The sequence below is a fragment of the Fundulus heteroclitus genome, chromosome 19 (assembly GCF_011125445.2).
Source record: "Fundulus heteroclitus isolate FHET01 chromosome 19, MU-UCD_Fhet_4.1, whole genome shotgun sequence".
NCBI lineage: Eukaryota > Metazoa > Chordata > Actinopteri > Cyprinodontiformes > Fundulidae > Fundulus > Fundulus heteroclitus.
In genome coordinates this window covers 27,057,364-27,070,144 of record NC_046379.1, presented here as the reverse complement: position 1 = coordinate 27,070,144, position 12,781 = coordinate 27,057,364, and the positions used below count along the sequence as shown (strand labels likewise).

Genomic DNA, 12,781 nt, shown 5'->3' with positions numbered 1-12,781 from the left:
TCAAGGCACTGTACAAAGTCAAATTAAATCAAATCATACAGATCGGTCAAACAGTTTCCTATCTAAGGAAACCCAGCAGATTTCATCAGGTCTTGACGAGCAGCATTCACTCCTGTGAGCATGTGGCCACAGTGGACAGTTGGTTGCTTTACGTTGTTGACTTTGCAGCAATCCTTCATGTTGAGCATGCATGTAGTGACAGTGGAGAGGAAAACTCCCCTTAACCAGGAAGAAACCTCCAGCAGAACCAGGTTCAGCATGAACCCAATCTGCTACAACTGACAAACTTTTTCCCATTGGAGCAAAATTTTTATAATATATTTTATTTAGATTGCCAAAAAACAAAACATTTAAATTTTTTTACTTTTACCTGCTTAAAAAAAAAACAAAAAAACATTCTTATGAAGCAGGCAAATGAATCCCAATTTCTGTAGAAAAAACATCTGATTGTGGATGCAAAATAAAAAAAAGAGGGGTCTTTTAGGTTTGCAGTTAAGAACAAGAAAGAAAACAGCATACAATGTTTTCACCTTGATTGTGTTTGTCTAGATTTTGTGTGTATGTGTCTTAAAGGCTGCAAATGGCCCCCCAGGCGACACTTTTGACAAACCTGCCCTATTTGGATAAAGGTTTGCAAGGAAGGTTCACTTTTTGTATACAGCCCTGGCATAAATCCACTTGAACATTTCACCACTCTTGTAATGCCAAAAGCTAAAAACCCATTTAGAGGAGTCAGTCTTCTGCCACAGAATAAACTTTTTAGCATAGTTCTTCACACTTCCCTGACAATTGTGGCCAAGATCATTCCTGAAACTTGATTTATATCTAGTCCAAGATCAGATTTGATGTCCTTGTGGACAATGTCTTGTTGGAACACTCCATATGTGTCCAAATTTTAACAGTCATCCTTAGAAAGGACATTGGTGTACTAAACAAGTGGAGTCACTAAAAAGTTAAGCCTATCGTTACCTGGAACACATTGGAACATGGATGGAGAGGGAGCTGACCAAGAAAGCACCACCAGCTGCTCAACCGCAGTTTAAAACTGCCAACATAGCTAATATTTTTTGGGCTAAAAATGTTATGGTCAGATGAAACGAAAAGTATTTGGCCTCTACAAGAATGTCTGGAGCACTCACTGCTGAGTTTGGTTTGCTTCCAGTGGTACCAGGACATTCTAGAGTGTATTGAATAATACTGGAGGGCTTTCTCCGCCTCTTCAACTCCACAGCCAAATGGTTGAAACAGGAAACGAATGCCAAACTAAACATGATTTAGCAGGACAACTATAAACTTAAGGGTTTTTGCTAAAGGAGGTGAAGTCATTTTGCCTACTTGCACTTCAGCAGGTTTCAAAAGAGACTTTGTACTGACCTTAATTCAATTTGACAACGTACCATTTATAGTTTTCTATATAATGTAGGACTCCAATGAAGACCTAGCAGCATGAGGCCAAAATTATTCTGGTTTGATCAGAAGTCATAATGTGTTACTGTAACAGGTCAAAACTGGGAAAAACTGCATTGAATTTCAACAAGAGGGACCAGTAATATTTTTCCAACCATTGTTCTTGTCATTAAAGTGTAACCCACTCCCATGGCAGAGCCTTACTCCACCCACAGAGTAAGGTGGTGGGGGATGGCAACAAAAACATTTTGTTTGCCGCCATGTTTTACCACAAATAACAGCATCCCATAGGATACAATGTACCCATCTCTATTGTTAGCCCCCCCCCCCCCATCTAAAAAAACAGAAGTAAAATAGTGGTTCTTTAAATAATAAAAATTCAATTCAGACATCAAAAGTAATTTGTTACCTCCTTTCAAAAGGCGCTCTAACATTTGTGGCTCTAAATTACTTTAGCTGGACTGTGGTCAAAAATGGCCCAGACCCCTGCTCTAGGTACAACTGCATCAATTAAGACTTCTTTTAATAATAAAATAAAAACCAGACATTATAGCCATAATGAATGTACACTGCTTTCTAACCAGCACTGTAAATACCAAGTCCTCCTTCCATGTTGCACAGAAACAGGCCATAATCTAACCCATCTGAATGCACATTGGATCTTTATTTCATTAGCTCCACCCCCCACAAGCCACTCAAACTCACAGAAACAGGGGATCAATCCGAATACCCTTAAAGCTTCTAGCTCCTGTTCCATGACCTTTCACGGGGTCAATAGTAAGAACTCAATGGTGGATAGGAAAGGAGCTTCGGACTGCTGTGCCGAATTCGGACGGCCTTTAACTGTGACGCCATTACGTGACGGAAACTACAGCCTTCTGAAAATGAACAACAAAGTGACATTTTTGTTAATTTCCGTGAGGGGACTGTGCTGATACCCCATGTCCCACAAAGAATTGTGGGATACCTGAAGGGTTCTTAGAGCCGATAAGGGACGCCGCAGGGTTCCTAGACAAAACTACCCACGAGAGGAAGCAAAGAGGCTCCTTTTCCTGCCTCCTTCCTTACTGACTGCACTATGGCGACAGCTGACGCACTTCTGCTTTGGCTAAAGAGTCCTTGCTCTATAAGGGTATTCGGATTGAACCAGGGTCAGACATTCTATCTTTGAAAATTAAGGAATCAAAAGAAGACGCAACGTCGAAAATCTTTTCACTCTTGCCGACCTGCAGCATAAGAAAAAAAAACGTGGAAGAACTGCAAAAGTTAACAGGTAGTTTTGGTTCGCTTTGGTATTTCACGGAGAGAAATGAAACGAGTATTGCAGCTGATCAGGAAGGAGAGGAAAAGAGGATGTCCGACTTTGTCTTAACGCGCCATCAAAATATCCAGTCAGCAATTTTGCAAATCCTGGACAAAGTATTTAAAAAAATGCACCTCATTGTGTTAAAATTAAGTGCTTGAATAAAATGTAAAATGAGATGGGGGGTAAAAAAAGACAAACTTCAGATTTTGCATTTTGGTTTTAGTTCTATTATTGCAACCTGTCACCGATTTGTGCTTTCAGAACAAGATAAAAATATTAAAAAAATAAAAAATAATAAAAACTGGGCAATAGGTCCAAGTGGTTTTCTTAAATCACTCTGCAGAACCATCAGCTTTCTGTTCTGGAGGCTTCCTCAAGTCTCCCCCCACCCACCAAATTTGGACATTAGCATACACACAAACTCATCAATTTAGGAGAGTTATTAAAGAAAGCCCTTTTTCCTGTTGCTGCACTTCCTTAAAGGAGATTCCTAGTGGGTGGGATGAGGCCCAAGGCTCTGTGAGGAGGTCCATCTGCAGGGAGGCAGGAGGGGAGGCTGAGGAGGCGTTCACAGGTTCTTCAGTCGGCTGTACATGTCTCGCTTGCTGCGCTCCCCGGCCCAGGTGCGGCTTTTCAGGCGGAATTTCCTCAGATCCTCCTTAAAGTCTTCGTGGTGCATTGGCCGATAGGACTGAGGCTCACACTGGGTCTGTGTAGGACAACGAGACGCCTTTAGAGGACCAACACACAGTTTTACGTGACAATTAAAAGCTATTAAGAATTAATAATAATAATAATAATAATAATAATAATAAAAAGATAGGTTGAACTGACTCAGTTTGTCAACTTCAGAAAAAAAAGAAAGAAAAAAAAACAACAAAAAAAACGCATTTCTGGCAATCTAGCACTGAAAATTATTCAAGGTTACCAATTAAAAGATGCATCATGCAAAACAACTGGCAGAGGAAATGTTTTATCCACCTCCTTTTAAAAAAAAACAAAAAAAAAAAAAAAAAAAAAAATCCTATAAACATGCCACCAGGTTGTACTGACATCAAGTGGAGAGAAGGCTTTTTCCATCAGGCATCAATGAGGAGCTTAAAATTAATTTTAAAAAGTCAGGAGACAGGTTTGAAGAAAAGAAGCAGCATCCCTTTGTTCTGCTACAGGATTTAAAAGGCTGTTCAGTGGTCAGCAGCTCCGTCAGACGGAGGCTTTTAGAGGCTGGAGGAAAGGACCGCCCGTCTGCGGGAGGAAATCTGAACCCAACCTCACCTGGAAATAAGGGAAGAAGTCTTTGTATCCACCCTTGAGGATGTAAAGCTCCGGGTAGTGGAGTTTGGGGTACTCGTTCAGGGCGCGGTCTCGCTCCCTGACGAAGCGGCACATGCGGGGGCCGCGCTCCGAGGAGAACTCGCAGTGGAAGACGATGAGGACTCGCTTCTCGGGGCAGGATGGGACGATGGGGGTCTTGAGGAGGAAGTCCTCCACCTGGTCCTCTTGGTGCAGGTTCAGAGCTCCCTGAGACGAAACGATCACAAAGCCGTCAGACTAACGCTGAAGCGAGAGACCGCTCCAGCTCCGCTGAGCGCTGGTGCTGATGGGAACGGGCTGGGCACGCGTCGACTTACTTTGATGTGTCCACCTTCGAACTCGTAGGGGTAGCGGCAGTCTATGATGATGATCTGGTCCACCAGGTGATCGAACTGGCCGGCGAGAGCCGCCACCATCTGCATGCCAACACAACGCACAGTTAGGGCTGGGCGATATGGATTAAAAAACAAATCTCCGATCATACCAAATCCGATTAATCGATTTTTTTTCTCCTTTTTGTATCATAAAAAGAAATTAAAGAAATAATTTTAAAACCTTGCTTTTATGTCAAGCATTTCGTCAGGGACTTGACCTGAATTCAAAGTGCAACTAAAAACAAGCTGTGAAACATGCTTGTAAAACAAGATGGCAGCCGTGCCATTATAAACAATAAAAATATAACAAAACATTTGCTGCTAGTGGTATTACATATTGAGCTAAGAACAGGCTTCACTGCACTTGTGAACTTCAAACTAAGTTAAAAAAAAAAAAAAGTAAATAAGTAAATGAAGTACCTCGTATTATGGTAAAAAAAAAAAAAAAAAGTTTCTACTTAACATTTTGACAATACATTTGCCTAAACATATATTCAGCATCACATGCTGTTCTCTTCATGGAAACCCAATGAGTGTATTGGCAAAATAAAATCCACATTTTCCAAAAATGAAATCTTAAAGAATTGTAAATTCGAATTAATCGATTTGTCGCCCAGCCCTACGCACAGTAGAGATGAGAAGAAGCCTGATAGGCAGGACCTGGCAGGAGGAGAGTACTCACCATCTCTGAGGTGATGTACTTGAGGTCTTGGTGTTTCCCCTCCACGGTTGGTAGGAGGAACGGCTAATAAAAAAAAAAAAAAAAAAAGGAGTTAGTTGGATGGGAAAAGCCATTTTAGGCAACGAGCAGAGCAGAGGAGCTTTCAGTCCGTCTAACCTTGGTGAAGTCTCCTATGAGCTCAGTGGACGCCTCGTCCAGCAGCTTCTCGATCTCTGTGTGGCAGAAGGACTTGGACCTTTGGAGCAGTGAGCAGCTCTGGAGCAGAGAAGGGTTAAGGAAGGAGTTAGGGAACCAAGGACGCATGTTAGACGTGTCCGTCACAACAGCAGCAGGAGCCAGCGCTGGCTGCCTGGAAGGCGCTGGTCTGACAGAACATCTGCCATCGTTAAAGGAGATCTAGTCAAGCTGTCATGGTTCGGTCCATTTCTATTAACGAAAGCCCGACACCACCTGACCAGAGGGGTTATGCTTTGATTTTTCTTTGGGTTACTTCACTTTATGCATTGAAAGGACACAGAAGAGCTGAGAAGGCAAGGACAAAAGTTAATAAATTTGTTACTCAGCACAAAGAACCTCGTCCTAAACTAAATCTTTATGGGGATGCATTACCATCAATGTCGGTCCAATTAATAAAACTGGGCCAGTAAGAACATCTGATGTTCCGTTTCCATCTTGCTATCATTTATGGGGGTTTTTTTTGGGGTGGGGGTGCTGGTCACGTGGCATTTCTTAGGGCGGGTGGTGAAGGCGATGCAGAACATGCTGATCTACTTGGAACATTACAATTTATTCTAAACCCAGTTCTGCTGGGTGACCAGACGCCTGATTTCATCTCCGACCCTCAATGCCAACGAGCACCGGCCTGTGGAGACGATTGGAGAAACTGACCGGTGGCCATAACAGGAAGAGTTTCAGCACAAGCCCTGATTGGTCAGAGGCCGGTGAGAAAAACGGAAAAGTCGCCACAGACAGAGTTAATTGGCAGATTCTTACGTTCTTTACATACTGAAACTCAACAGCAGTTAGAAATGCTCCAGAAAAGCCAAAAGCTTTAAAAAAAAAAAAAAAAGGAGTCAGTTGCCAACAGCAGCTTTGAGAACATTAAAGTCTGATTTAACAGGATGAAGCTCTCAGCCAACGACACACTGCTTAACTGCTAACCTTTGCCGTCCATGTCTATAGAGATGAGGGTAGGTGGGTGGGGGGGTGTACGTTTTCCTGCCTTGGGGCACCAAGACTCACCATTCTGGGAGATTCTGGGTCTTGGTCCAGGCTGGTGACGTTCGTTCCTGCCACGCTGCGCCTCCTCTTCACCCTCACAGGAGTGTTTTCGTCGGCGGGGCAGTCGGGGCGCTTCATGGAGGAGCGGGACACTGGACTGGGAACGGAGGGCGAGCGGAACAGGTTCCGCGGCCGACAGCGGATGACGGGCTGTCGAGGAACGGATAGTTTAGCATCGCGTTCTGTGAGTCTCACGGCTGCCGACCAAGACCAGAGTCAAAGGAGACACTTACAGAGTCCTCTCCCATGCTGTCAGTCATGAGTGGAGCAGTGAGCAAGCTCGCCATTCCTGTGGGCATCGCAGAGTCGTCCTGCAACGAACGGTTAAAATATTCAGTAAAAAACAAGCAATAATTCATTTTTTTATTCCCAAGCTGGCAGTTCTTACCTCCATGTTGTCGAGGACATCCAAAAAGCCGTCGTCTTCGTCGTCGTTTAGAGAGGAGGTGAGAGAGGAGCGCCTCAGAAACACGGGGCTGGAGTCGTAGTCCAGCTGCTGGACCGGAGGAGGCGAAGAGAGCTGCACACAAGCCAGAAAAAAAAAAACAAAAAAAAAAACACCCTGTCTCTTAGTGAAACTAGGCCGCACGCCCGGCGGAGCAAACGTGGACGGCGTTTTCTCACCATGAGAGCAGGAGCCGAGCAGGGACGGGCGGCGAAGGAGTCCTTCGGATGCCCGCTGTCGAAGGAGCGCATGCGGCACCGGGAAACGGGCTTGGAGGGTTTCTTGAATTCAAAGAACTCCTGAACAAACGGAGAGCAAACAAAACAGACACGTTGAATCCGAGGAAGCGTTACGGAAAGCCGTGGAAAAGTGAGATCAGTTCACCTCGTTCCCACAGACATTCATGTGTTTATCCTAACGGCTTTCATCCACAGTAAAAAGCATCTGATGCAGAGATTTAAACAATGACTTCGGGGGATTCTAAGTGAACTACAGCCAAACTGGGCCTGAAAGATGCAATGCTCTCGCCGTGGCGACGGCTAATCGTTTCTCGGATGCTTTTGGCGACGAACGGCCGGCCCACTGACCTCTGGGAGGTTCTCCTTGTTGTCGTGTAGAGAGGCGGAGGGGTTCGTCTGCGAAGGCTGCTGGCCGAATATTCCGTAGCGGGCGGAGTCCGTCTCCTGGCCTTTTAAAGCCGGACTGAAGCCCAGGAGCTGGGGCTGATGGGGGAAAATCAACGGAGAAACAGTTAGCTTAGCGTCAGTGGGAAAGATCTAACACATTTGGTTTAATTAGCCGTTTAAATTTCAGTTGCAAGCCAAAAATCTCATTTAAGTGATGCGACAGCCTAAATCTGCTGTTAGTCGCTGCCCTGAACACAAGCAAAGATTACAACAAAAAGCATGAATGCTTACCGGCAATGAGTTGATTCTTCTAATTGGCATCTTCCTGTGATTGAATAAAGGAGAAATTCCAATTAATACAGATTAGATTTGATGAACTATTCCCCAACACAGTCCCATGCATCTGTCTCAGATCATTTTGTTCATATATACAGTAAATTCACAGCCAATTTGTTTTTAAAGTTTTTTCTCCCCCCCTGCAGATCTGGTTTTTAAGAAGCAACCTGAAAAACAAAGAAACAAATCCCCTCCAAAAAGACAAAAAGACAAAAACAATAAAAACGTTTATATTAAAAGAAGCACACTTACTCGTTAACGACTCGGCGTGACTGCTGGATGGCCTTTTCGAAACTGGAAGGAGAGAAAGGAAGTGATCAGGAGGGCAACCGGACGCCACGCCGCCTGTTTGTGAAGGTTTTGAAGGAAGCAGGGCGAATGAGAAGGTGGTCCTCTGCGAGCCGTGCCCACCTGTATGCTAAACGGGCTGGAGCCGAGAGCCCGGCGGGGCCCGGGGAGGGGGGGGAAGGGGAGACAGGAGAAGCGATGCAGGGATCAGCTAATCTACCAGCTGCCTGCTGGAGCCAGCGGCGCCGAGCGCTTAGCTGGAGGAGCTCTTTGTTTGTTGGTAGGGGGAGCGTGTCCTATTCACTGAAGCCTGCGAGACGGGAAAGCAGCTCTATAGGAGTGCCCTCATTTCTAAAGCGCAGACGCAAAAAAAAAAAAAAAAAAAAAAAGCCAGACCCCCCCCCCTGCCTTTCATGCCCTTGTTGAAGCACCGATGTTGAGGAGGAGGAGTGTGTCAAAACTCACTAGATGGGCATCATCTAACCCAAGAACAGAGGACCACCCCCCACCCCAGACCTGCACATTTCCTAGCAACCAAGCACCCGTGAAAGGAGGTCAATGAGACCTTTAGCACCCAGGGCTGCTGTTAAGGAAGTTCAGGGAGCAGCAGATGGCCCAAACTGAGCTAGGAGGCCACCCAGGACCAGGCGACGGCTCCAGATAGCGGTGTTCAGTTCAGCTACAGCAGACCCGCTCGGTTTTATGAAGTCATCAAAAGATTCAGAAGTTCTACTCGTGCTCAAAAGGAACCGGCAGCAGATTCAAAATTGTAACAGGCAAATCAGACCTTAAAAGAAAACCCCCAAATTGGTAATGGCCACAACAGCCTGAGTGGCTTTTGCCACGGCCTATACAGATTTCCACTTTTCTTACACAGCAGACATAAAAATAAATAAAAACTGAGTTTCTTTCCCCCACCACTAAGGAAAAAAAAAAAAAAAAAAAAAAGGGAAGCAAGAGGCGCAAGTGAGTTTGGAATCTAGGAGGGAAAAAAATGAATTACACAATTATCCCTTTTGATTGGTGAATCTCTAAAATGAACAAAGAAAGTTACACTTGCACGGCTCACAATGATCAGGTGAGTGGAAGACTCTAAGCAGCTATCCTAAAGCCCATGGCAGAACAATAATCCTATAGATGGAGGGGGGGACATTATAAAATAAAAAAAATAAAAAATGAAGCTTGGCTCAGCTAAACCCAAGCACATGGTTAGAGAGGTGGGGGTTTAGAGGGCTGAGATGAGTGGGGCAGGGGTGTGGGGGGGACAGTGGCAAACTGCTGATTACAGATAAAGAGGCCTGCTGATTTTTTTTATTTTTTAAAACAAACTTACGCATCTTCGAGGTCTCCATCCACTGGACTGGGAAAATCTAAGCCGAGACCTGGGAAGATCGGAATCTCAAGTTTATGCAAGAACCAAGTCCCAAACATTGTGAACAGAGCTTTGGGGGTGAAATTAGCAGCAATGCATGAACATCGGAGCCCCAGGCTTTATTCTAGTAGCGCCAATGAGCGCAAACAATAGACTCGTTTGGAGCTCACCGGCATCAGATGAGACGTCTGAGGCAAAAGAGGGAACCTTCTCCAAGGGGGGGTGCTTTCTCCTTTTCGGGGTATCACATTGGCTGAGAGAGAGATCAGATCAAGCAAAGACAGATCTAGAGTCTGCATTTTTTTTTGTAATGTCCGCAAAACAATCAAAGCTAGCATAAATAGTCATACCTTCCAAGTCCGGCTAAGTTGTTCATGTCCAGAGCCAAATTGGTGACCGGGGACAGCACAGCCGATGGTCCGGGGGACAACAGATTCCTGTTGCGGAGATTCTTTCCGCTCACGTCGGGCAGAGTGAGCGGGGAAAGCCCGGGGATCGCATCGGGCCTGCTTCTAAAAGCGACATCAAACGGACTAGCGCTGCCGAAATGGGACTCCATCTTCCCTGCAAAGCAACTTGATTATATCCCGGAGATGGTCAAACTTTGTGAGTTGATTTAGTCCGAGCGTTAAGCCAGACAATGCCAATTAGAAAACAAAAACAACAACCTTCAAACCACACGCTACCCCGGAAGCTAACCAGCCAGATAGCGTCAATTTAAAAACACATTTCCAATTATTCGTCTGCCGAACACCGTTGGTAGGTGACTCGGTGGTTCCGGGTGGAAAGACACGGGCATTCGGTCTTGTAGAAAAATGTTTAGAGCCACATAATAACTATCAGTGTCAGAGAGTCGAAGCACGGTGCTATCTCTCTGACAACCCCCTGGTCTCTGAGAAAGACGGGAAGCAGCTCGTATTTATGTTCAAAATAGAAGTCTAGAAGCGGCAAATTCTTATCCAATCAAAAACGACGTAACATCCAGCTAACCAATTAGAGCTCGAAACGCCTCTTTGTCGTTGTTCTCTCACCGGATGAGGATGTGACGCAGGAGCACGGTCAAACCCAGGGGTTGCATACTTCGAAGGACCCGGTCTACGTAGGCTTACAAATGCGGACTTCGTAGGATGCAGCCCCTGAATTTGGTCACAGCTAAAGAATGATTAAAAGAATGTGATTTTTCACTTTCTAGTTTCTGCTTGAATTCTGAAGGTGATATTTAAATACTTAGACTAATCATTCAAATTAATTTGCCTTTACACATATATATATATATATATATATATATATATATATATATATATATATATATATATATATATATATATATAGATATATATATATATATATATATATATATATATATAGATATATAGATAGATAGATAGATAGATAGATAGATATAGATATATAGATGTACATATATATATATATATATATTTTTTTTTTGTTCTTCTTCAATAAATTGGAGTATGGGTCCCAATGAGGCTGGTGTATTATTCTAATCTTAAATGTAATATTTTCAATAAGCAAATAAATCATCGTTATTAGCAGAAATAATGGCTATCTATGATGTGTATATCAAAATGTCTTTGGTTGCTGAAACAATTTGACTTTTTGGTAATATTCAAATTTATTAGAATATGATTTCATATATAAACGCTGGAGAGAGGCACCAGCAACCCCCGCGACCCCATAAGGGATTAAGTGGGTCAGAAAATGGATGGATGGATGGATGGACGGATGGATGGATATACAAGAAAATCAACACTTTACTTGGTATCAAAAGCCGAGAAGAAGAGGTGGATTTTAAGAAGAGTTTTAAAATGAGACAGATAAGAGGCCTGTCTAATGTGCAGTAGCAATTTGTTCCAAAGTTTCTGGAGTTGCAATGGCAAATGCTCAATCCTCTCTGAGCTGAAGCCCAGCTTTAGGCACTGTCAGGAGCAACTGGTCAGCTGACCTGAGAGATCGCCTAGAAGTGTAGGGGTGCAGCAGCTCAGAACACCAGGGTGGGCCGAGGCCATTCAAGGCTTTAAAAGCAAATAAAATTATTTTAAAATTAATCCTAAAATGGCAGCCAGTTTAAAGACGTGCAGCAGCATGTGTACAACTTGCAGGCGAGCAATCGAGGACCCAGTTACCCCAGTACAAAGCGCGTTACAGTAATCCAGCCGAGTGGATACAAAGGCGTGGATAACTGTCTCAAATTGCTACACATGAGGGGTTATTTACTGACAAATTGAACAAAAAGTAAACATAAAACGCTCAAATAACAACTCATACGCCAGCAGGACGTGATATTCTTTCATAAAAACTTTGTGTGCAACCAGAGTGAGTTACTGACATAGGAATTAAAAAAAAAAGTCAAATAACGTGGCTATGCACCTTTAAATTAACTATGTAGGCAAGCCTTTTCAAGCGTATTTGTGGAATAATCTAATACATCCAACATTGTGCTTTTAGCTAATCTCAGCATCAGTGTTTTGTCTGTGTTGCAATGAATTTCCCTTTTTGTTCGTTTGTAAATGTCGAAACAGAGTTTCCCATGGACGACTTCCCCCAAGAACCCCCAGAGCTGTTGCCGTCCAAGGAGGAGAAAATTCTAGATGTACTTTACAGAATCGCTCACATGTAACCAGTTTGACCAGATTTTGTAAGCTGTCCAACCAACAAAACCAGACAGAGGTTATTAGTTCAAAGGGTATTCTGCCCGAGGTTTATTGCAAGCTTTTAGATGTGTCTCTGCAGCCTCTCCTACGGTGTCGGCATGAATCATTTCAAAATTGTTTCTCAAGAAGATCAGCTTCTCATCCACGCCTCAACGTTGCATTTATAATGCTGCTGCAGGAGCTGACAGGCATAATTTCCAACACAATACCACTCATTGTTGGTTGCATTAGTATTTCTAGTAAGAAGTTTTTTTTGCATCTGCAAAGTTCTGGCTGCAGTAGGTGAAGGAGTTGTGTCGCACTCTGTCCGTAAACGGGCTCGTTGTTGAACTGAAGTATCCATGTGACTGTCTTGGCAAATACAAATGAAGTTTAATGAACATCCACGGAGAAGTGGGGCCATGGCTTTAGGCTCCACACCCTACCTGTGAAAAGAGGAAACAAAAAGGTGGGAGTGGGAAGGTGATCCTGTAATGGAGAAAAACCTTCCTCAAAACCGCTTTCTGTTTCCGTCAAACCTGCACTCGCACCGACGAAGATAGATACTGAGGGGGGGATCTTCCCACCGCCCGAAGCTGCAGATATTTACCTTAGGCTACTCCGTACATTTTTACCTTAGGCTGCTCCGCACATTTTTCAAGATAGGTGTAAACTCATATTTACTTAGTTAATTTACAA

The 12,781-nt window shown here is 43.8% G+C and overlaps 1 protein-coding gene across 1 annotated transcript; it reads right to left on the bottom strand.

The window, feature by feature from the left end:
- Positions 1 to 1,923: 1,923 nt before the first annotated feature.
- On the bottom strand, positions 1,924 to 9,990 carry cdc25b (cell division cycle 25B). Its single transcript, XM_012872139.3, has 15 exons — positions 9,782 to 9,990; positions 9,602 to 9,684; positions 9,393 to 9,441; positions 8,024 to 8,065; positions 7,727 to 7,760; positions 7,397 to 7,531; positions 6,989 to 7,108; positions 6,753 to 6,884; positions 6,598 to 6,675; positions 6,326 to 6,514; positions 5,240 to 5,338; positions 5,084 to 5,146; positions 4,345 to 4,443; positions 3,989 to 4,234; positions 1,924 to 3,422 (listed from the first exon to the last, which is right to left on the bottom strand). The coding sequence occupies exons 1-15, from the start codon at positions 9,988 to 9,990 to the stop codon at positions 3,282 to 3,284; spliced, it is 1,719 nt and encodes a 572-aa protein (XP_012727593.2). The 3' UTR covers positions 1,924 to 3,281.
- Between the last annotated feature and the right edge of the window lie 2,791 nt (positions 9,991 to 12,781).